We start from the raw sequence: 25,479 nt of genomic DNA, 5'->3' as shown, positions 1-25,479 counted from the left end.
CCTCAGTGTGACCTGTATGACTGTTGACCATGTATGTGTGTGTGAAAGCCGCATATATTATGTGACTTGGCCAGCACGCTGTTTATATGGAGGAAAAGAGGACGTGACGGCATGTTGTAGAGGACAGTGCCTTTAAGGCACGCTCCCAATATTGTTGTCCGGGTGGAAATCGGGAGAATGGTTGCCCAGGGAGATTTTCGGGAAGGGCACTAAACTTTGGGAGTCTCCCGGGAAAATCGGGAGGGGTTGGCAAGTATGAGTATTAGCGGTAAATGTGGTGTTACTGGCGGGCCAGCTCTAATGTTAATTTGATATTGCCTCAAGGGCCAAATGAAATTAAACGGCGGGCCAAATTTGGCCCGCGGGCCAGAGTTTGACACCCATGGTGTAGAGGGTTACAGAACAGGAACGCTGATGGGTCGTCACAAGGCGCCCCGTAAAAGATGGGGAAAAGGTAAACGCTGGGGGAGGATGAGTAAAAAAATACATTCTAGACTGGGCTCCTTAGGGGGTGGGAGTAGGAACAAACCTCCATAGCAAAGCACATATACATGTACATATTATAACACACATCTCAAGACTTTTACCAGAGGGGAGGGAGTGGGGGCTACGGTGGCTGGCTGCAGCTCTTCGGGCGCTGCCCAGCTGTCCATCACTCTTAAGGGATTTGCATCAAGGGCGTTGGATGGGGCATGGGGTATGTGTGTGTGGCGTATATTTTTTTGTGGATGCATGTGTGTGTGAAAGCCTGCAGCGTGTCTCTGTTCCGCGGCCATGATGTTGTGCGGTTGTTAGTCCAAAGTCAGCAACAGTTGTGTGTCCATGAGAGACAAGAAGGGAGTTTTTTGTAAACAATAACTAGAATGATTTGTTTTGGCGTATTTCACTCTTATTTTTGCTGTTTTTTGTGAAATGCGTGCCTGCACTTATTCTTTTCCAATCAAAATAAGTCATACAGGTGATAATACCTTAAGAAAACACAACCAGTGGTAAATGTTCAATTTATTTGTCATCATATTTATTATTTATACAGATGCATCCATTTCTTTTATCCAGACAATTTATATAATCATACTTTGCTTAAAGTAATATAACTTAAGGATATGACGACTGTGTTTTATAGAATTCTGGCTTTAGCTGCCAGTTGACTGCAGCTACCTCTGATCAAACTGGAGTGTGACAGAAAAAACACCACCAAAACATAAATACTTCTATAAGTGTGGTTGAACAAGTAGTTCTCTGAGAGTATTATTTACTGTTGTACAGTAATGTTAAAAACCAAAAAGGATATAAATAAACATACAGTATGCTGGCAATATATACACAGGAAACGCAAAAAAAAGAAAAAAAAGAAAAACTACCACTGACTCATTCGTTGTTGCAGCACCAATGACAAGATTCCCCAGAAGAACCTACCACATGTAAGCTAAAGCTACAAAATATGTAGCACACTAAATAACGGTTCATAAATTAAAAGTGACCAAATCAACATAAGTACTTATACAACATAATAAACCTTGATGTAACCGGTACATACGACACAAAGGAAACAAAGACTAACCTAGAAGCAATTATTTCAGAAAGCAAGGTAGAGGTAGAGCACCATCTGTGAAGATGAACAGGACCAAAGACAACATTTCATGAAAACAAAATCCATCAAGCCTCGGCCTGGAAATCATTTCAACAACATCCACATGCTATTGCACTCATATATACTTGGAGTTATACAGTGCTCCCATCATAGACACTCCTTTACGTAGGGTCTGAGCGTGTGTGGAGGGGAGGCGCGGTGTGTTTTAGTGGACTTTGATTGACTGCTGCAGAGTGAGGCCCAACACTGCGATTTGAGGGCAATATGGGTCCATATATACAGCCAGTTTTAGCACCATTCGGCTAATATTGAAACAAGCATAACCATATTTCATACGAGATGAGTACAGTTTTTTTCCTTGGATGGAAGACATTCAGGAGGGATCCAGCCAACTGTGTAAAAAAGGCCGAGAATGATGGCAGTTACTTCAAAAAAAGCAGACAGGACCAACTTCTATATGTTGCTGAACATTGGGACGTGGTGTTGTGGGTTCCACCAGGTCTACGATAGGTAGTTGGTGAGTCTCCTGAGTATGGAAGAAGAAACGGGACTGGTGCCAGCTGCCATCTTGGATCTGCAACACAATAGTGGAATTATTAACAAATACCGTATTTTTCGGAGTATAAGTCGCACCTGCCGAAAATGCATAATAAAGAAGGAAAAAAACATATAAAAGTCGCACCGGAGTATAAGTCGCATTTTTGGGGGAAATTTATTTGATAAAACCCAACACCAAGAATAGACATTTGAAAGGCAATTTAAAATAAATAAAGAATAGTGAACAACAGGCTGAATAAGTGTACGTTATATGACGCATAAATAACCAACTGAGAAGGTGCCTGGTATGTTAACGTAACATATTATGGTAAGAGTCATTCAAATAACTATAACATATAGAACATGTTATACCTTTACCAAACAATCTGTCACTCATCGCTAAATCTCATGAAATCTTATACGTCTAGTCTCTTACGTGAATCGGCTAAATAATATTATTTGATATTATACAGCAGGGGTCGGGACCCTTTTTGGCTGAGAGAGCCAAAAAGCCAAATATTTTAAAATGTATTTCCGTAAAAGCCATATAATATTTTTTCTAACGCTGAACACAACGAAACGTGTGCATTTTTAAGTAAGACCAACATTTCTAGAGTATAATAGGTCTCTTATTCTTTGTAATAACATTGTTATTCTGAAGCTAACTGTGGAGGGGGCGTAGCCCGCGGGCCTGCAGCGAACTGGGGTGTGCCAGGACCGGCCTCGAAATCAGCGAGAGCTGCATAGATGGCCCACATGAGCGTTGTTATCTAATCACCTGTCGCTCTGTTATAAGCAGCAGTCAGGAGGAGAGATGGGAGCCAGAGCGCGAGCGAGAACGAAAGAGAAAAATACAATTGCTGGAAAGCAACTGAGAGACTTATTGAAAAATAAAACAATAGTGTAACCCTGAAACGGGCTCTCATGTCGGTGCTTGGTGGTCTGAAGAACCCCCAGGAGGACAAGCCCCACACTAACCAATAATAAATAAATAACTTCTTAACGCAACTTCTTGAACAGGTGCGGTAGTAAACGGATGGATGGACTAAAAATGCATGAGAATGTTTTATATTTTGAACATTATTTTTAACATTTATTACAAGTGGAATTATTCATTACTTATCATGTTAAGCAATGACAGCTCAGATTTATCCGAGAGCCAGATGCAGTCATCAAAAGAGCCACATCAGCCCCGCAAGCCATAGGTTCCCTACCCCTGTTATACATCATTGCGTTAATAATTTCACACATAAGTCGCTCCTGAGTATAAGACCCACCCCCCTCCAAACTATGAAAAAAACTGCGACTTATAGTCCGAAAAATACGGCAGTAGTCAATCAGTAGAAGCATTTAAGTCCCCACAGGTTTCTAATTGTATCCCATTGGGTTGAGTTTTTTCTTGCCCTGATGTCGGATCTGAGTCGAGGATTTCGTTGTGGCTTGTGCAGCCCTTTGAGACACTTGTGATTAAGGGCTATATAAATAAACTTTGATTGCGTGGCGAAGTTGGTAGAGTGGCTGTGCCAGAAATCTGAGGGTTACTGGTTCAATCCCCACCTTCTACCATCCTAGTCACGTCCGTTGTATCCTTGGGCAAGATACTTCACCCTTGCTCCTGATGGGTCCTGGTGAGCGCCTTGCATGGCAGCTACCGCCATCAGTGTGTGAATGTGTGTGTGAATGGGCGAATGTGGAAATACTGTCAGAGCGCTTTGGGCTCCTTAAAAAGGGGTAGAAAAGCGTTATACAAGTACAACCCATTTACCATTTACTTCAAATTATTCCTGTGACTCATGTTGGAAATAGAGGGCCTGAGTTCCTTGAGGTTTGCGTGTATTAAAACACGTGCAAACCTGAAAGCACACGCAAAGCTGATCTACTTAACGTGAGCAGAATGACCTTGGATTTCTAAGCGATCCGAAACGGCGTCACAGCGTCACCATGGTAGGGCACCACCACCTGGCAAACCCCACCGCCGTTCTGATGCGACTAAATTGTGTAGCAAAATAGCGCAGGCTTTTACGAGACCTCGCAAATCCGCACATAATCACGTAATAAGGGAAGTTGTAATAAAGCCAACCACAAAAAGTTTAATATGTCCTTCCAGGGGAGCAGAGGCAAATAAACTTGGTCCAGCCATTAAAAATAGACTGTTACCAGTAACACAGACCACAGTTTTGCCTTGATAAACAACTTTATCAACTTTATCAAGGCAAAGTTTGATAAAGTTGCCTTGATAAAGGCAACTTGATGTAACTTATCAAAGTTACATCATGCCTGGCGAGCGTGTCATACAAAAAATCACTTGCTTTCCCGGTCCCCGTAACACATACTTGCCAACCCTCCCGATTTTTCCAGGAGACTCCTGAATTTCAGTGCCCCCTCCCGAAAATCTCCCGCGGCAACATAGGCGCAACAGAACAAATTCCCAGAATCCCTTGCATCCCTAACTGTTACAGGCTAAAATATACACCCACCGCTCCCACAACCCCCGTCTCCTGAATTCGGAGGTCTCAAGCTTGGCAAGTATGCCGTAACAGCAGATATTTGACAAAGGCCCCAATATACCCATACATGTATAGCGGCCTGGCTTATGCCTTTGTAGTATTCTTTAATTTTGGACCTCTAGAATCGGCATGTCTTCATCCATTTATCTCAACAAGATGAAAAACCTTCGACAAGTTGACTTCATGTCAATCGCCGCCCATTGGGATGTTTCAAAATTTAAAATGCGATCCGCCTTGAAAACAGAATTTTTTTTAAAAAAGTGCATGACGTCCTGTCCCACAAAAGCAGATTTTATCTAAATTAAACAGCTTTGCAACTACAGCGGTGCCATCTTGAAAAAAATCTGATGTTTTTTTCCTCACGATTGAAGAAATGTTGAAAGATAACAAGGAACCACGGTATACTGTCTATGGAAGATGAGATGGAAGAGCGAGGAAGTCCTGAAATGGCGATTATTTTATATTTCCTTTTTGCTTATAATGTTAACCACCTCAGTTTTGTATTAATCATGGACCACGGCGACAAAAACATGCAATTAAGTGAGTAGAATGCAAGTTTTATACTGTATGTCTTCATCCACACTGTCTATGCAAGGATATGGGCTCTAGTTCTCTTGATGACGTCACGCCAAGAGTGGACAGCATATGGAGTGTGCCGAAGGAAAGGGGGCCTTCCAAGTACATTTGGTAATCCAACAATAATTGAAAAACAAACTGATGATTCGGGAAATGGTGGCCCGACTCATTTTCAGGAGCAAAAAATACAAACCCCGTTTCCATATGAGTTGGGAAATTGTGTTAGATGTAAATATAAACGGAATACAATGATTTGCAAATCCTTTTCAACCCATATTCAATTGAATGCACTACAACGACAAGATATTTGATGTTCAGTTTCATAAACTTTATTTTTTTTTTGCAAATAATAATTAACTTAGAATTTAATCGCTGCAACACATGCCAAAGTAGTTGGGAAAGGACATGTTCACCACTGTGTTACATCACCTTTTCTTTTAACAACACTCAATAAGCATTTGGGAACTGAGGAAACTAATTGTTGAAGCTTTGAAAATGGAATTCTTTCCCATTCTTGTTTTATGTAGAGCTTCAGTCGTTCAACAGTCCGGGGTCTTCCCTGTCGTATTTTACGCTTCATAATGCACCACACATTTTTAATGGGAACAGGTCTGGACTGCAGGTGGGCCAAGAAAGTACCCGCACTCTTTTTTTTACGAAGCCACGCTGTTGTAACACTTGTCTTGCTAAAATAAGCAGGGGCGTCCATGATAACGTTGCTTGGATGACAACATATGTTGCTCCAAAACCGGTATGGACTTTTCAGCATTAATGGTGCCTTCACAGATGTGTAAGTTACCCATGCATTGGGCACTAATACACCACCATACCATCACAGATGCTGTTTTTTGAACTCTGTGCCTATAACAACCCGAATGGTTATTTTCATCTTTGTTCTGGAGGACACCACGTCCTCTGTTACCAAATATAATTTGAAATGTGGACTCGTCAGACCACAGAACACCTTTCCACTTTGCATCAGTCCATCTTAGGTGAGCTCGGGCCCAGCCAAGCCGGCGGCGTTTCAGGATATTGTTGATAAATGGGTTTGGCCTTCCATAGTAGAGTTTTAACTTGCACTTACAGATGTAGCGACCAACTGTAGTTACTGACAGTGGTTTTATCAAGTGTTCCTGAGCCCATGTGGTGATATCCTTTACACACTGATGTCGGTTTTTGATGCAGTACCGCCTGAGGGATCAAAAGTCTATAATAGCATCGCTGATGTGCAGTGATTTCTCTAGATTCTCTGAATTTTTTGATGATTTTACGGACTGTAGATGATAAAATCCCTAAATTTCTTGCAATAACTCGTTGAGAAATGTGTTCTAAAACTGTTCAACAATTTGCTTACAAAATGGCGACCCTCACCCCATCCTTGTTTGTGAATTACTTAGCATTTCATGGAAGCTGCATTTATAGCCAATCATGGCACCCAACTGTTCCCAATTAGCCTGCACACCTTTGGGATGTTCCGAATAAGTGTTTGATGAGCATTCCTCAACTTTATCAGTATTTATTGCCACCTTTCCCAACTTCTCTGTCACGTGTTGCTGGCATCAAATTCTAAAGTTAATGATTATTTGCAAAAAAAAAAATGTTTGTCAGTTTGAACTTCAAATATGTTGTCTTTGTAGCATATTGAACTGAATATGGGTTGAAAATTATTTGCAAATCATTGTATTCCGTTTATATTTACATCTAACACCATTTCCCAACTCATAGGGAAACGGGGTTTGTACATAAAGAAAAAAAAATGTGGTCATCTGGACGCTATGGGTTCTTTAAAGACAGCTTCACTGAGAAAATAACAAGGCAGGCTCATACATTTTGCAGAATCATCATTGCAGGAACTCAAGGTCAAAAGAGGCAAGAGTATTGGGAATTGTCACGCACCCGTAGGAACATCAGACCGACTCTACCAGTGTTAAATATGACCGAGTCTGGAAAAAAAAAACAGGACAATGCTGCAGTCCTACCTCACACTCGTCTTGTAGCATGTGTGGTTCAAGTAGCGTGTCGGTCTCGAACGTTTGATTGTTCCAGCCTTGAAACCGACGATTATGTGTGTGGCCGGGAGAGACGAAGCCATCTGCGGTGCTGTTGGAAGGATCTGTTAGGCAATGGAGTGTGATGCTATGGCTGGCCTCAGTACTCAGTAAATGGAGAAACTTCATTTGGACTTTCCCTACACCAAACACCATCTGCAGGGACAAAAACAGAGGTTCCATCAATCTGTCATCAACTGCTTCAGTATCAAAACTAAGACTGCTATTAGCATCATGGTGAATGCTTGTTTTGTTGCATTACGCATCTTAAGATTTGATAACTATATATTGTATTACCTTATTGGGAGCCAGGGGATGTAAACAAGTCTGACCCCCTGCAGTAAAGTTGCAAAAAGCCTGGAAAGCATCTGAAGTGCATCCAAGGTTTGGATCAATCCAGAACCATCCTTAAAGACAGCGGGAACAAGATGAGAAGAGTGACTTAGGGCAAAGTTAAACATTATAATAAGAAATGACTTTAGTGTTAATTTATAATAATACATTTTTAATCATCGACTCTCATCTGTCAGGCTGCCCTCACCATCTTTTAGCTTGTGATGACAATCCATCAAGTCTTTACAGACACGAGAAGGGTTCTCTCTTGTTCCGTGGGGCTTTTTAATGCTTTCGATCACACTGCTCATGTAATTCAACGTCTTAAAGATCTCGAAACTTGGGTCTGGGAGGCTAACGTCAGTGTTCTGGAAATTCTGGTCAGAAATTAGAGAAATATCTTGATAAACACAATCAGCACCAAACTGACGCATGTACAAACCCCATTTCCATATGAGTTGGGAAATTGTGTAAAATGTAAATATAAACGGAATACAATTATTTGCAAATCCTTTTCAACCCATATTCAATTGAATGCACTACAAAGACAAGATATTTGACGGTCAAACTCATAAGCTGTATTTTTTTTTTTTGCAAATAATAATTAACTTAGAATTTCATGTGCCTAAGTAGTTGAGAAAGGGCATGTTCACCACTGTGTTACATCACCTTTTCTTTTAACAACACTCAATAAACGTTTGGGGACTGAGGAAACTCATTGTTGAAGCTTTGAAAGTGGAATTCTTTCCCCCATCTTGTTTTATGTAGAGCTTCAGTCGTTCAACAGTCCGGGGTCTCCGCTGTCATATTTTACGATTCGTAATGCGCCACACATTTTCGATGGGAGACAGGTCTGGACTGCAGGCGGGCCAGGGAAAGTACCTGCCCTCTTTTTTTACGACGCCACGCTGTTGTAACACGTGCTGAATGTGGCTTGGCATTGTCTTGCCTAAATAAGCAGGGGCGTCCATGAAAAAGACGGCGCTTATATGGCAGCATATGTTGTTCCAAAACCTGTATGTACCTTTCAGCATTAATGGTGCCTTCACAGATGTGTAAGTTACCCATGCCTTGGGCACTAATGCACCCCCATACCATCACAGAGGCTGGCTTTTGAACTTTGCGTCGATAACAGTCTGGATGGTTCGCTTCCCCTTTGGTCCGGATGACACAATGTCGAATATTTCCAAAAACAATTTGAAATGGGGACTCGTCAGATCACAAAACACTTTTCCACTTTGCATCAGTCCGTCTTAGATTATCTCAGGACCAGACAAGCCGGCGACCTTTCTGGATGTTGTTGATAAATGGCTTTTGAATTTGCATAGTAGAGCTTTAACTTGCACTTACAGATGTAGCGACAAACAGCATTTAGTGACAGTGGTTTTCCGAAGTGTTCCCAAGCCCATATGGTGATATCTTATAGAGATTGATGTCGGTTTTTGATACAGTGCTGTCTGAGGGATCGAAGGTACGGTCATTCAATGTTGGTTTCCGGCCATGCCGCTTACGTGGAGTGATTTCTCCAGATTTTCTAAACCTTTTGATGATATTATGGACCATAGATGTTGAAATCCCTATATGTCTTGCAATTGCACTTTGACAAATGTTGTTCTTAAACTGTTTGACGATTTGCTCACGCAGTTGTGGACAAAGGGGTGTACCTCGCCCCATCCTTTCTTGTGAAAAACTGAGCATTTTTTGGGAAGCTGTTTTTATAGCCAATCATGGCACCCACCTGTTCCCAATTAGCCTGCACACCTGTGGGATGTTCCAAATAAGTGTTTGATGAGCATTCCTCAACTTTATCAGTATGTATTGCCACCTTTCCCAACTTCTTTGTCACATGTTGCTGGCGTCAAATTCTAAAGTTAATGATTATTTTCAAAAAAAAAAAAATGTTTATCAGTTTGAACATCAAATATGTTGTCTTTGTAGCATATTCAACTGAATATGGGTTGAAAATGATTTGCAAATCATTGTATTCCATTTATATTTACATCCAACACAATTTCCCAACTCATATGGAAACGGGGTTTGTAGTAATAAATGTATTTCACTATTCATCTGTCTGTTATGCATTCAAACTTCCTTTATTGAAATTAATTCAATACTTCACCTCTTTCCCGGGGGAACCATTAGAGTCAGACAGGCTGTAGAATGCTGAATCCTCATATAGCTGCCTCTGTGGGGACAAAATAAACATTTATTTTTATTGAACAAAAATAACCTTTGCCCCTGGGTTAAAGAAAAACATATACTTCTACTATAGCTACAATTGGAAAAAAAGGATTTTAATATGAGAGTAAAGTCTTGTATCAATAAGCTGTCACATTCTTTCCCTGCGGAGGGGTAAATAAAACATTCCAACAGTTATCACATACTGTGTGGAGACAAAACAATTATGTTTGATGTTTTTCCTGGTTTATTAGAAGTGTGGAAAAAATATTTGCGCTCTCTTGTCCAACTAATCAGTAAGCGAGGCACAAGTGCTTAAGTATGAAATGAAAGCGGGCTCATTAATGAGGCAGACATTTCCATCTTGCCTTTTTTTTGGCTGTGTAAAAAGAAATAACATGAAGATAATAAAAAAATATAACATGAAGATAAATAATAATAATAATAAAATAACTCTTGTGAATGTCATCGAAGTCCATGAAAAGATTACTCTTTGTGTATGCTTGCAAGGGGATTGTGAAAGCTGACAGTTTGATATTAACTGTCAAAAAAACAATGGAATTAATTGATCGATGCTATACTGTACATGTATATCTATTAAATAGCCAATTTTGGTACTTTTGCTTGTGTTCATGTTGTAATAATTAATCATTTGTTTGTTCAAAACATTTAACATTCAATACTGATCTGATAATAACTGTGCTGTCCAATATATCTTGTTTTCTTCTACTTCTGAGTCTCATTTGCAAGTATGCATTTATCTCCATAGTCAGGAAGTGGTGTTTGCCTTTAAGTTGATTGTGCCAGTCTTGTCTTTTGTTGATCGCTATAAAGTGTTTATACTTATTACGCACCAACTGCTGGAACATTACCTAGACGCAGTCCGGTTGAGTCGGATATAAATACGCTTGTTTACCCGCCAAGGGCTGTAGCTGGTACCGAGTCTCCAATGGGAACTCATGTTATGTGCAACGAAGGTATCACAATAGATTAACATTTGATTTTACGTGAACTGGTATCCAGTAGTACTGAGGGAATTTGGTCGGTATCTAGAAAACAACCAATTTTAATACTCATTCTAATAAGAAATGGCCAACATATTTTCAAAAAGGGGAAGGACAATGGGAAAACTTTGAGACAGTGGTCTGAATCTCCCATCAATATTGCATAATCTTGTTGAAAAATGTATGCAACTTTAGACAAAAAAACATGTTCTTACTTACAGTAGGACCTGGAGCACCAGGGGGACCCTATGAATGGAAAAAAAAAGTACACATTAAAAAAGGCGCTACACGAATAGATAGTTTACTCTGTATCATTAGACTCTGAAGTAACAGGAGCCTTTTCATGGAGTGATCTTCAATATGAATGTGACTAAAATACTGTCATACAATGGTATCCTTGAGAAACTTGAACATAAATGCTGAATGTGCTCTTTGTCTGTGTCATGTTGTTCTTGTTGGTGGGCTGGACAATGTCCAGTACTCTGGAATGCCTTACCAGCAATATTTAGAGATGCTTCTTCCTCCATACTTGCCAACCCTAATGATTTTCACGGGAGACTCCCAAATTTCAGTGCCCCGCCCGAAAATCTCTCAGGGCATCCATTCTCCTGAATTTCTCCCAATTTCCGACCGGACAACACTACTGGGGGCGTGCCTATAACGTCTTCCACAACCTGTCGTCACGTTCGCTTTTCCTCCATACAAACAGCGTGCCAGCTCAGCCACATAATATATGTGGCGTTAACACACACACAAGTGAGTGTAAGGCGTACTTGATCAACAGCCATACAGGTCCCACTGAGGGCGCCCGTATAAACAACTTTAACATTGTTACAAATATGCGCAACACTGTGAACCCACACCAAACAAGAATGACAAACACATTTCGGGAGAACATCCGGACCGTGACACAACATAAACACAACGGAACAAATACCCCAAAAATCTTGCAGCACTAACTCGTCCGGGATGCAACAATATACACCCCCCGCTACCATCTCAACACGCCCCCACCTTCCGAATGAGTTCGGAGGTCTCAAGGTTGGCAAATATGGCGTCCTCAGTAGAAGCATTCAAGTACCGCCCTAAAATGTGTTTATATATTGTAGTTATGAAATAGAGCCCTTTTTAGAGGAGTTGATCTGCCGCTTCTCTGCTCTGCCTCCCCCCCCCCAACCCTCATTTGTTTAAATACATTCTTTTTATTTTTATACTTTGCTTCTTATAACTTTCAGAAAAACAATTTAAGAGAAAAAAATACAACCTTAAAAATGATTTTAGGATTTTTAAACACATACCTTTTTACCTTTTAAATTCCTTCCTCTTCTTTCCTGACAATTTAAATACATTTTCAAGTAAATTTATTTTTTTTATTGTAAAGAATAATAAATACTTTTAAATTTAATTCTTCATTTGAGCTTTTGTTTTTTCGACGAATATTTGTGAAATATTTCTTCAAACTTATTATGATTAAAGATCAATTTTTTTTTCTGGCAAATCTAGAAAATCTGTAGAATCAAATTTAAATCTTATTTCAAAGTCTTTGGAATTTCTTTTAACATTGTTGTTCTGGAAAATCTAGAAGAAAATATGATTTGTCTTTGTTAGAAATATAGCTTGGTCCAATTTGTTATATATTCTAACAAAGTAAGTGCAGATTGGATTTTAACCTATTTAAAACATGTCATCAAAAATATATATTTATTGTGAGAAATCATTAAGAGGATCAGTGTTTCCACAAAGATAAATATAATTAATTATTAATAATAACATAGAGATAAAGGTATATTGAGCAAATTGGCTATTTATGGCAATTTATTTAAGTGTGTATCAAACTGGTAGCCCTTCGCATTAATCAGCACCCAAGAAGTAGCTCTTGGTTTGAAAAAGGTTGGTGACCCCTGATCTAGGTGGAACCCGTGCATCATGAAGCGCAAAAGTAGGCCAAACAATCATGTAAGTGATTCACTGTCGCAACCCTGTACAGCAGAAGCCAAATTTCAGATCAAAAAGGTTGAGATTGGGAAGATGGTTCCAACATTAGTTCAAGCTTGCTTGCATTGACTCAAGTCTGGTTTATGACCCAATGCTAAGAATGAAACAAAGCCCTCCTGCACCTGCACACTCACCTCTAAACAAATCCATTGTCTTCTCCTTGTGCTCACTTTCCAAATAAGTACTCTATTTCCTCTCTTAGTCTTGAAGACACTTTTTAGACTCATATCAAATTCCCAATATGTGTAAATTAGGTATGAAGGATCGGCTAAATTATCAATAAATATTTGGTTTACCAATACATTCTAAAATCTCACTAAATGTTCTGAACCCTGATTTCAGTGCCAAATAGAGGAGACTAATATGTTTCAATGATAAAGAATGCAATTTAAATGACATTTTGCTGCAACTTACTCTGGGTCCTGGACGTCCATGTGGTCCTTGGGGCCCCTGAAAAATAACATTTTGGTGTGAAAATGTTCAAAATCATCATCATTATTTTGATGAATGTGAAAGAGTGCAAGCATAAAGCTGTACTGTATGGCCAAACTGTATCTCCACACTTGCAAAAGTCTCTATAATTTTGCAAAGAAGTATAATTGTGAGTGGAATTCTAACATGTCTCCGTCTATGTCCATATTGGTGCTTGAGTTTTCATTTTTGAGACATCATTTGGAAGTGTTTTTTTATCTTTTGCCTGTAGCCTGTGTATAAATAGAAGAGCTGACTGAGCAAGACATGTCATATTATGCAACCCTGTTGACATAAAATACAATTTCACAAATGTTTTTTTTTTAATAAACGCCATTCAAGCACAAGTATGAAACTACAAAGACAGTATACATCTTTTGAAGCAGTGCCCTTACTTGTAGAAGTAATCAATTTGGGCTAACAGAAAATAAATAGAAGGACTTGGCAGTGTTGGGAAATGATGAATAATTCTGAAGGCCATATTCTAAGTTTACATTACATATTATGAGCTGGCATAAAAGTGAATGTGAAGAAAATGCTGCGGTTTGTCATTCTAACAATTTGACACGGCATTTCCTTGAGAATGATTACGCAAGGCTGTTTGAGAGTACAGCAAGGCCACACAACGAGTGCCAGCAGACACAAGCATATCGCAGGGATAATATGAATTTTACTCAAGCTGCCACTCAAACCAAGCTTGCTTTTATTTATTTTTAAATACAGTGGAGCCGTACCAGTTCATTTCAAAACCAGCAAATTCCTAAAAACACAATAGTGTTCCTGTTGTATAGAGGAACTTGGACCATTGTTAACACATTGACAAATCCTTGCATTGACATTTTAATTTTGCTAGCAAACATAGAACACTTGTGATTTACAGAAACTAAAGCATTCTTCAAGGCACCACTCTAAGTTATTACCTTTTTTCCCCAAATGTGTTGCTGTAGCTTGTATACTTCGGATGCAGTCAGTAGTCATGTGTTCAATTTTTTAGCTGTACAACTAGTGTTCCTCAAGGTTGGATTTGGGATATTAAACTTGTGGCCCGCGAGTTCAGTTCAAAAAACTTATGTGAGACTAACATTTTAGTAACAGATTCTTGAAAACACTAGAGTGCTGTCATAGAAATGATCTTTGACTAGCTTTTGTGCAAAAAGGCCCTAAAAACACCAGAGCTCTCCTGTAATTCTGGCAAACTAAATCGGCCAAAATCAAACCTATGGTAGAGGACGCCGGTTCTCCAGAAATGGACAAAATAAAATTAATGGTGAAGTGTGAAGTCCTGTCCCACGGTCCTTAGCTTTCTGGAAATGTTGCCCTCAAAACCATTTAATTGAATATCCCTTCAGTAGAGTAATAAAGTACCGTTTTTCCCATGCATAGTATTACTTATAGCCATAAACCACTTTAAGAATGAGTTTGCAGTGAAGAATCTGTATCTATTAAGTCGGACGCCATAGCCTAATCTTGATATATATTAAACACAAGTGTATCGTAAAAAAAATCTTTATAGTTTATAACAGGGGTCACCAACACGGTGCCCGCGGGCACCAGGTCGCCCGTAAGTACCAGATGAGTCGTCCGCAAGCCTGTTCTAAAAATAGCTCAAATAGCAGCACTTACCAGTGAGCTGCGTCTATTTTTTGAATTGTATTTATTTACCAGCAAGCTGGTCTCGCTTTGCTCGACATTTTTAATTCTAAGAGTGACAAAACTCAAATAGAATTTGAAAATCCAAGAAAATATTTTAAAGACTTGGTCTTCGCTTGTTTATATAAATTCATTTATTTTTTTACTTTACTTCTTATAACTTTCAGAAAGACAATTTTAGAGAAAAAAATACAACCTTAAAAATGATTTTAGGATTTTTAAACACATATACCTTTTTACCTTTTAAATTCCTTCCTCTTTTTTCCTGACAATTTAAATCAATGTTCAATTTTTTTTTTATTGTAAAGAATAATAAATACATTTTGATTAAATTCTTCATTTTAGCTTCTGTTTTTTCGACAAAGAATATTTGTGAAATATTTCTACAAACTTATTATGATTAAAATAAAAAAAAAAAATATTCTGGCAAATCTAGGAAATCTTTAGAATCAAATTTAAATTGTATTTCAAAGTCTTTGGAATTTCTTTTAAAATGTTTTTTCTGGAAAATCTAGAAGAAATAATGATTTGTCTTTGTTAGAAATATAGCTAGGTCCAATTTTTTATATATTCTAACAAAATGCAGATTGGATTTTAACCTATTTAAAACATGTCATCAAAATTCTAAAATGACTCTTAATCAGGAAAAATTACTAATGATGTTCCATAAATTATTTTTTTAATTTTTTCAAAAAGATTCGAAATAGCTAGTTTTTCTCTTCTTTTTTTCGGTTGAATTTTAAATTCTAAAGAGTCGAAATTAAGGATGAACTAATCTTAATTTTCTATTTTTTTCCTCTTTTAAACCGTTCAATTAAGTGTTTTTTTCATCATTTATTCTCTACAAAAAACCTTCCGTAAAAGGAAAAAAATGTACGACGGAATGACAGACAGAATTACCAATGTATATATATATATATATATATATATATATATATATTAAAGGTAAATTGAGCAAACTGGCTATTTCTGGCAATTTATTTAAGTGTGTATTAAACTGGTAGCCCTTCGCATTAATCAGTACCTAAGAAGTAGCTCTGGGTTTCAAAAAGGTTGGTGACCCCTGGTTTATAAGTTTTGGATTCTTTTAATTTGTGATTACAGTTTGGAATTCGATCTTACCATTTCACCACTGCTCCCCCTTGGACCTCGTGGCCCCTGCAGAAATAAAAAATAAACATTTTGACTAATGTTTTTGTATTTTATATTCCTATTTTCATCGCCCCTTGTTTTAATGAAAATAGACAATTTAATTGCACACGCATACACTCACACACAGAAACCTACAGGTTTTCCCATTGGTCCCATTTTTCCTTCAGGTCCTACTGGTCCGGCAAATCCCTGAAACAAACAATAATATTGAATGTGACTTGAGTTTTTTTGTACAATGACAGTTACGGAGACTGTTGAAGGGAATCTTACACTTTTTCTGATTAGTTTAATTTCCAGACTACAAGCTGCTACGCTTTGAACCCTCTGCTTTGTGCAATTCTGCAACTAATTCATGAATTTTTCGGATTCCAAGCATCCTGTCCTGCAAATAACTTTAGCCTCGTCACACCAGACCCAGAAATTGACCAAAATGTCGCGGTGGACTAAAGAAATTGTCCACAATAAATTGAACACGCTTATCATGAAGTGACAACCCCCAGCCGAAGACGATTGATCCGACCATTAAAAAAGGAAACAGCGGCAGCATTGAACATAAATCGACCACAACCATTTGGACCTGTAAGGCTGGACCGCCACACATTGAAGAAGAGTGAACAAGTCCAGAGGCTATCCGCCTTGATAAGGAAGTGAAAGCAAAAACGAGGCAGAGAAACCGCCGCCTGAAGCAACTCCAACTGATCTCAACTTCGACACCGAAAATGATAAAACCAACTGCCCCAGAGTGCAGAATTACAGGAACTGTCTTTTGTTAAATTTGTGAATGAACACAAGTACCAGTGTAAATACTTCATGCTTCAATGTGTACACCAGTGGCTAATATGCGACCAATATCTGTATAAATTACACTATGTCCAAAACTTGGGCGGCTGATGTCCATTCAGGTGCGCTCTATTGTCCGAAAATTACCATACTTCAGAGGGTTTATCTGACTGGACTAGTTGGATCCACTATGGATTGAACTTTCACAGTATCATGTTAGACCCGCTCGACATCCATTGCTTTCAGTCCCCTAGGAATGGGGGGGTTGCCCATATATGCGGTCCTCTCCATGGTTTTTCATAGTCATCATCGTCACTGTCACCGACGTCCCACTGGAGTGAGTTTTCCTTGCCCTTATGTGGGCTCTACCGAGGATGTCGTTTTGGTTTGTGCAGCCCTTTGAGACACTGGTGATTTAGGGCTGTATAAATAAACATTGATTGATTGATTGATTGATTATCGATAACTACAGCATGAACATACCATAGTTCCCATTGGGCCCTTAGGGCCGATTAAACCTATCAGTCCTATGTCTCCATTTGGACCCTAAGGAAAGAACAATAGTTTAGTTTTTGATAATTCAGCATACAGTTGGTGCACTATTTTTTTTTTTTTACCTTTGGACCTGGAAAGCCTTGCAAACCAGCCATTCCTAGATTGCCTGGCTGCCCCTGGAAAACACATGATCATCAACAAGGTGTTTTGTTCATTTAATTACAAGACAAAGTTCAAAGGAGTGTGCAGATATGTGTGTTGGTGTCATGTTTTCTTCTTTTTTTTTTGCGAGGCCATTACCAACCAAATAGAAATGCAATACGTTGGCCTTTACACAACCCTGCTGCATTTCAAAAGAACTAGGGGACATGCACAATGTCTGGATCAACAGTAGCCCCAGCCCATAGTCACACACTACATCTAAGACACACACTGTGATAGGGTTCAAGTGTCTGCACCCAAATCGGTCTGAGGTCTGTCTGTCGTCCATGGTGGCAGCCCTGATGTTTATACAGCCAGTCATTCACATCCTCTAGACAGATCCACTTTTGGGCCAACAACTTTGGCTAAGCAACTCTATTCACTAAATAGTGTAAAACGATCTGACCCCAAGGGCTGAATTGTGTTCTCCGTTTCATTAACATAAATGGAGATAGGAGGGGAGGGAGGGTAAAGCTGAAAGGATTGAATGTTATTTTCTTGAAGAGTTACATAAGTAAAGCACCTTTTTTGGGGTCTCTGGAGTGTGAGGATCTTACATAACTTGGCCTTACCAAGCAAAATGTTTCCATCCAAAGACTTTGCAGACAATTCTTCGACTTCATTTTGGCTAGAAAAGTGTCCATCACATGCATTCTGGAGCTGACTGCAATCTGAGCCCCCAAAAGCTATATTTAGTTAGGTATTAAAATATGACCTTAGACAGTGCATTTGGTAAGTATTCACAGCGTTTCACTTTCACCACATGTTATGTTACAGTCTTATTCCAAAAAGGAATACAGTCATACATTTTGTGCTAATTTATTAAAATACAATACAACATCACATATAAGTATTCTCAGCCTTTGCTGAATACTTTGTTCATGCAACTTTGGCAGCAATTACAGACGCACATTTTTTTAATATGATGCTACAAACTCAGCACACCTATCTACGGGCAGTTTTACCCATTATTCTTTGCCCATTCCTTTTTGCAGTACATTACGTTGCTGTATTCATCTTTCCCTCTATCTAGCTCATGACCATAGGTGAGGGTGGGAACGTAGATCCACCGGTGAACTGAAAGCCTTGCCTTCCGGCTCAGCTCCCTGTTCACCATGACGGACCAATACAGAGTCCGCATTGCTGCAGAAGGCCTGTCGATCTCATGATGCATTCTTCCCTCACTCGTGAAGATGTACTTAAAATGGTTTACTTGGGACAGGATCTCATGAAACCATTGACTCAGACTTGGAGGTGAAGATTATTCGCAAAAAATCCCACAGCCGTGAAACCCAATGCCCTCAATGCCCTGACTGCATCGAAAAATTCCGCCCGTTAAAGTTATGAACAAAATTGGTGACAACGGGCTGCCCTGACAAAGTCGAAATTACTGCCGGCAATGTGGAATAATCTTTGACACTGGTCATACAGGGAGTAGACCGCCAAAGTTAAAGTTAAAGTTAAAGTACCAATGATTGTCACACACACACTAGGTGTGGGGAAATTTTTCCTCTGCATTTGACCCATTCCAGTGGGCACCCGTCCTTAGTTCAACGTCGAGGTGACGTTGAAATTACGTCGCGACGTCACTCAACCATATCCCGACCAAATCACAACCAACTGACCCCACCACACCATATGTTGCAAATCTGGTTTGTTTTCCTCATTGGGGGACATCGTCATTTCAACGTCGTTTCAACGTCGTTTCAACGTCGTTTCAACGTGTACAATTCAACTTGCCAACCATTCTGCGCGCATCGGCCATTTGCGACAGTTTTCAACGAAACCGCCGCTTGATGGCAGCGTGCTGCACCACACACACCACCTAGCGTATCACAGCCAAGCTTGTGCGCATGCGTGCTCAAGTACTTTCCAATCCAGCAAGCAAGACGAAGAGCGAAGATTTGAATTGGAAATCGAACTATATCACTGCAAAGAAAACCATCGACGTCCATAAAGATTCAGGTTTGTACCTTGAGATAATACTGGTTATTTATATCGATATAATTGTGGCCCTTTCACAAGAGGGTTGCAGGAAAACGAGAACTTTATCTCACGTCTATTCTCAACGTTTATTTTGACTGTATAAACTGGACCTGAGCAAACTTTTTTTTTCTCCCCAAGCAGACAACTAACAATTTTTTCCCCCCCTTGCCCAAAAGCAAACAATTGTTTTTCCAGGCTAACACAAAAAAAAAAAAAATGTTTGGTTCTGTACCCATTGTCTTTTACAGCCGCGCCAGGCAATGTATTAATTTACTTCCTCTTGATTTTGATCTTCAAAACACCTGTCTGGATGGTAGTTAGGTTTTTCTGGCTTATTTTAATGTTCATTTAAAATGTTGCCAGTTTATTTTACGTACAGGTACTTTTTAATTAGTTTGACTTGTTAGCAAGGCTTTGTCTCAAAAGGCAAGTCCACGGGTCGCCCATAAAAGGATCCATGTAATATTAAATGCTATGATCTTTACTTATTTTTTTATTTTACTGATAAGGCCAGTACTGCTATTACAAGAGCTTTTGTCAAGTATTGAAACTTCCAAATGGTTTCACTGTTGACCTGTTGGCCAACATGTATACTAAAATATATGACAATAAAATATCCAGACAGATTTTGTTTCATATGTTTTATGATTGACAATAAAAGACTGCACGGAGCACAGAAATTTTTGGGGGGTACAAAGTTTTTTCTCTTGGCAGAAGAAGGCAACCAACTTTTTTTTTTGCAGAGCGTACAGGAGCAAACTTTTTTTATTATATACGTCTGGAGAAAAAACTATTTATTTTTCAGTTTTATGCTAAACAATCTCTTTTTTTCCAAAAAAAAACATACCCTCCCCCACGTTTCATCTGGTCCGCCCCTAAGTCTATGTACATGTACCACTACCGGTAATTGTAAAGCAGAACGTTAATGCAAGGCAATGTACCAATGATTTCAGTTTATGCATATATGGAACGACACAGTACACTTGCTATGATACATATAATACCAAAAAGGATAATTTTTTGATAAAACTGTCCTTCCATGTGCAGAAATTGGAGACAGTGGAGGAACTACTCGACCTTGACGAGTTGATAAAAACTCAACCAAGCAAGAAAGATTTGCTGGTAAGTAATATAACATTATAATTGTGTAGCTGTTTTTACATCGGAAATATTATTGTATTTAGATAGAAATTTCAGATTATGAAATCGTGTAGATAAAACACGTGTAGATAAAACAGGCCCTATACATGTATGTATGTGTTTGCCAGCCCCTTCCCCCAGTGTATGCTAAACACATTCTCTTGTATATTTGCGGACAGTCAGGCTCTCAAAGATTGGTGGATATGACTTAAAGAGCTGTTTAAGCACCATCATGATAAATAAATGATAAATGGGTTGTACTTGTATAGCGCTTTTCTACCTTCAAGGTACTCAAAGCGCTTTGACACTACTTCCACATTTACCCATTCACACACACATTCACACACTGATGGAGGGAGCTGCCATGCAAGGCGCTAACCAGCACCCATCAGGAGCAAGGGTGAAGTGTCTTGCTCAAGGACACAATGGACGTGACGAGGTTGGTACTAGGTGGGGATTGAACCAGGGACCCTCGGGTTGCGCACGGCCACTCTTCCACTGCGCCACGCCGTCCACGCCGTCATGGACAGGTATTTTCCTCTTTCTCTACATATATATTAAAAATAGGCGATGTAAAACCCAAATTCTAATCTATGAGTGCTAGATCGGGAATTATAATAATGCAAAATTCCGTACTTTTTGGCCTGCATGAATGACTTGCGTGTTCAATTTCAGGCTCATGACAAATTAATTAATGTCCAATCTGAACATGAAGGGGAGAGGAGGAAAAAATTGGCTTTGCCGAGACGAAGCTGCTCGATGTAGTCACAGGTGAGTTTGTGTGTGTGTTTAATAATTACATTAACTTGATTGGGGTAAATCACATGCACACTTAATTAATTTGTATTCTTTTTGCCTGTTTACAGCTAGTGTCTTGGATACCCAGAAGGGGACCGAAACGATTGTCCATGATGCCATAAAAAAATAAACTGAAATATGCCCCTGGACGGAAGGGAGGAATAGGATGGGCATCACAGGCTAAATAAATAATTATATCGATAAATAATTATATTGATTGACATTCTTCATTTTCTTTTTACTTAATTTTAATTTTGCATTAACAGGATTCAGCCTGGAGCTATATATGCACTATGTTTTGTGGTCTTTAATTATATTTATATATTGGTTGATATTACGTTGATAATTGGTTGGTTGATCTTAGGTTGAACTGAAAGTTGAATCAACGTTGAAACATTGACGTAGATTCTACGTCGGTATTTAAACGTTAATCCAACTTTAATTTTCAACCCAGATCCAATGTTATTTCAACACGGGAAAGTAACGTTGTTTCAACGTTGATTAAACGTCTCTGTTAGGTAGAAACTGAAAGTTTAATCAACGTTGAAACATTGACGTTGATTCAACGTCGGTATTTAAACCTTGATCCAACTTTCATTTTCAACCCAAATCCAACGTTGTTTCAACACGGGAATGTAACGTTGTTTCAACGTCAATTAAACGTCTCTGTGCACACTGGGATCCCCTTGATCACCACCTGGGAAGTGAGGGGAGCAGTGGGCACCCCGGGAATTATTTATGGTGATTTAACCCCGAATTCCAACCCTTTGATGCTGAGTGCCAAGCAGGGAGGCAATGGGTCCCATTTTTTTATAGTCTTTGGTATGACTCGGCCGGGGTTTGAACTCCCAACTTACCGATCTCAGGGGGGACACTCTAACCACTAGGCCACTGAGTAGGTTACTAGGCCACTGAGTAGGGTGTTTTAAGTGGATGGTCTAGGACGGGGGTCGGCAACCCGCGGCTCTTTAGCGCCGCCCTAGTGGCTCTCTGGAGCTTTTTCAAAAATTTATGAAAAATGGAAAAAGATGAGGGGGAAAAAAACATGTTTTGTTTTAATATGGTTTCTGTAGGAGGACAAACATGACACAAACTTCCCTAATTGTTATAAAGCACATTGTTTGTATTAAACATGCCTCACTGATTAGAGTATTTGGCGAGCGCCGTTTTGTCCTACTAATTTTGGCGGTCTTTGAACTCACCGTAGTTCGTTTACATGTATAACTTTCTCCCACTTTCTAGTACGTGTCTTAAGCCACTTCTTTTTCTCTCTCATTTTGTCTACCAAACTTTTAACGTTGTGCATGAATGCACAAAGGTGAGTTTTGTGATGTTATTAATTTGTGTGGAGTGCTAATCAGACATATTTGGTCACTGCATGACTGCAAGCTAATGGATGCTAACATGCTATTTAGGCTAGCTTTATGTACATATTGCATCATTATGCCTCATTTGTAGGTATATTCAAGGTCATTTAGTCCTCTTAATTAAATTCATATCTCATGACACACTGTCTGTATGTAATATGGCTTTAAATTTTTCGTGGCTCCAGACAGATTTGTTTTTGTATTTTTGGTCCAATATGGCTCTTTCAACGTTTTGGGTTGCCGACCCCTGGTTTAGGAGCACGGTTGAATACCTTCTCCGGGTCCAAAAAAACCCAAAATATATGGAATGGTGAGTAAGTAAAATATTTTTCCGCTGTGTGTAATGATGACCAATTTTGGTCGCGACTTGTCATTGAGTTGTGATGGTGAGTCCCGCAACCAAACCAATCATCACCGAAATATTTAGAATATTTATCAAAGTCTAATAATAACTTAACTGTTGACATTTAATGCCACTTAAGAGGTACCGTATTTCCTTGAATTGCCGCCGGGGCGCTAATTAATTTAAAACCTCTTCTCACTCCTTCGCTTACCAAAGGCATGCGGTAAAAGTAAGCATGCGCAATTATTTTAAAACCTCTTCTCACTCCGGCACTTACCAAAGGTATGCAGTAAACATTTGAGTGTGATGTAAACTTGGACCTTAAATCCTACTGAATAGCTCTTAATCTTCTTCCCTTTATGCGATTTCAAATTAACGGTATTGAAATCAGCCTCCTCCATTTTGAAAATGATGACAGGAGAAGCGTCACTCGTGACGTCACAAGTTTAACCAGGCGGTAATACTAAGCATGCGCTAATTATTTTGGGAAGTGAGTTTGACTCGGCAGTAATTCAAGGCAGGCGCATACTATATGCTCTGCGGCAATTCAAGGAAATACGGTATATTTCTCATTTTGTTCATGGAATTCCCATTTGTACAAGCTCGGGGTATTAAACATTTGACTTTTACCTCCTATAAATACTTGAAAGTACTCACTGGTTGTCCTTTGGTTCCAGTCTCACCCTTCCTGCCTTGGTCACCTGCAGCCCCCTCCAAGCCTTTGAGCCCTGACAATCCCCTATCTCCTTGGAGGCCCCTGTCTCCCTGAAACAACACAAAAATGTACATAGTTACTACGAGGTAAAAAACATGCTGTAAAAAAAATCATTGATCAAACTTTATTGATGTTAATTTCACCTTCTGACCAGGTGCTCCAATATCTCCATGTGGTCCTGAAAGACCAACACTGCCCCTAGGACCTGGACGTCCAGCAGGTCCTACTGGCCCAACCAAACCTCGGTGACCCTGAAACATACCAAAGTTGGTGAGTTGGTGAAAAAAAACAAGTATCACTGACTACAGACGGATTAGAAGAATACAGTCAACAACAGATGAACAGTATTTTTATGCTATGTAGAGGACGACATAAAACATTCAAAAACACAGAAATTTAGCTCTTTCAAAGTTCAGCATGCTTAGGCCAAACACATTTTTGAAATGTGTGCATATTTGTAAACCACAATGTTGATGTCTGCTCTCCTCGCTGCTGGTCATAATATTTCTTGATAATATGGAGTATAAAACGGACTACTTGTTCACGCCGCAGACCAAACCAGTTTCCTGCTCCATCAGCAGCGTGGTGAGGCAGAGTAGAGCGAGTGGTATTAAAAAAGCTGATTGAGTGGGTCCTTGCCTCACATATGGCTTCTGTTCTTTGATCAACATGATTGGAGTCGATACGTCTGAATGAACCTGCTTGGAATTTATGAGCTAAAACCCACAATCCACAGGCTTTGAGAAGCTCTTGCATAAGAAACAGACTGAGCTTAAAAATGAAAATACTGGCCAAGGCCTTCACAGGAATGAATTTAGACAGAACTATTGGGCTACAGTAATACAAGCACAGGGAATCATACTACATAGTAATAAACACAGTAAAGCAGGGATATTAGACTACATTTTTCTAGGGGCCATGTTTCCAGAAAGGTAAGGACCCGGGGGCTGGACTTCCCCCTCACTATTATTCTTATTTTGTATATTCCTGAGAACCAGAATGCTTTGCAGTGTACATTTGAGTTGTGTCTATTTATTTTGTCAGTGTTACTAAATTCAGAAAAGAAAATAGTACTTTATGCAACAGGAGAGCTCATTTTAAGTAACTACTGCAAAAAAACCTAATTCTGGCCCAGGGATTACACAACACTGGCCCCCGAGTTCAGATCAAATCTTATAGGAGACACTAACTCACTCCTGTTGTACTGCATAGGAGAACTTGGAACACTGTTGTGTGTGTGGGGGGGGGGGGGGGGGGGGGCTGCTGCGGAGCGGGGTGTGCAAGGGCTAGCCTCGAAGCACAACTGGCAGGTGATTGGATTACCCAGCTGGGAAAGATCATCCAATCACCTGCCATGCTTATTAGCATCAGCCGGGCCGAGACACAGTTGTAGGGAATTAGAGCGAGCGGACACACAGGCACGCAAAACCAAAACGGACTGAAAAGTTGCCGAGCGTAGTGATGACGTGGCTTGCTCACACAGACTAAAAGTTGCAGAGCAGAGCGCTGACCTGGTGTGTACCCAAAATAAAGCAGTGTCCAAACCAGACTCCCGGCCTTCCAAGAAGGTCTATTACGGTCAGGAGAACCCACAGGAGGGCAACCTCCACAA

At 39.6% G+C, this 25,479-nt stretch overlaps 1 protein-coding gene across 2 annotated transcripts in view; it reads right to left on the bottom strand.

The window, feature by feature from the left end:
• Positions 1 to 987: 987 nt before the first annotated feature.
• LOC133540752 (collagen alpha-1(XXIV) chain) overlaps positions 988 to 25,479 on the bottom strand; it is a 286,309-nt gene continuing 261,817 nt past the window's right edge. The window contains exons 48-60 of one of the 2 annotated variants that reach the window (XM_061883645.1): positions 24,011 to 24,118; positions 23,810 to 23,917; positions 17,440 to 17,493; positions 17,306 to 17,368; positions 16,178 to 16,231; positions 16,013 to 16,048; positions 13,184 to 13,219; positions 10,994 to 11,020; positions 9,712 to 9,777; positions 7,801 to 7,969; positions 7,557 to 7,666; positions 7,191 to 7,415; positions 988 to 2,165 (exon numbers count right to left, since the gene is read on the bottom strand). In XM_061883645.1, the coding sequence (XP_061739629.1) occupies positions 2,019 to 2,165; positions 7,191 to 7,415; positions 7,557 to 7,666; positions 7,801 to 7,969; positions 9,712 to 9,777; positions 10,994 to 11,020; positions 13,184 to 13,219; positions 16,013 to 16,048; positions 16,178 to 16,231; positions 17,306 to 17,368; positions 17,440 to 17,493; positions 23,810 to 23,917; positions 24,011 to 24,118 (1,203 nt within the window). In that variant the 3' untranslated portion in view covers positions 988 to 2,018. Of the gene's footprint in view, positions 2,166 to 7,190; positions 7,416 to 7,556; positions 7,667 to 7,800; positions 7,970 to 9,711; positions 9,778 to 10,993; positions 11,021 to 13,183; positions 13,220 to 16,012; positions 16,049 to 16,163; positions 16,232 to 17,305; positions 17,369 to 17,439; positions 17,494 to 23,809; positions 23,918 to 24,010; positions 24,119 to 25,479 lie in introns of those variants that run through there. The other variant, XR_009803719.1, reaches the window with a different exon arrangement.

Source organism: Nerophis ophidion, linkage group LG22 (assembly GCF_033978795.1).
Source record: "Nerophis ophidion isolate RoL-2023_Sa linkage group LG22, RoL_Noph_v1.0, whole genome shotgun sequence".
Taxonomy (NCBI): Eukaryota; Metazoa; Chordata; class Actinopteri; order Syngnathiformes; family Syngnathidae; genus Nerophis; species Nerophis ophidion.
This window is presented reverse-complemented; position numbering and strand designations above follow the sequence as displayed.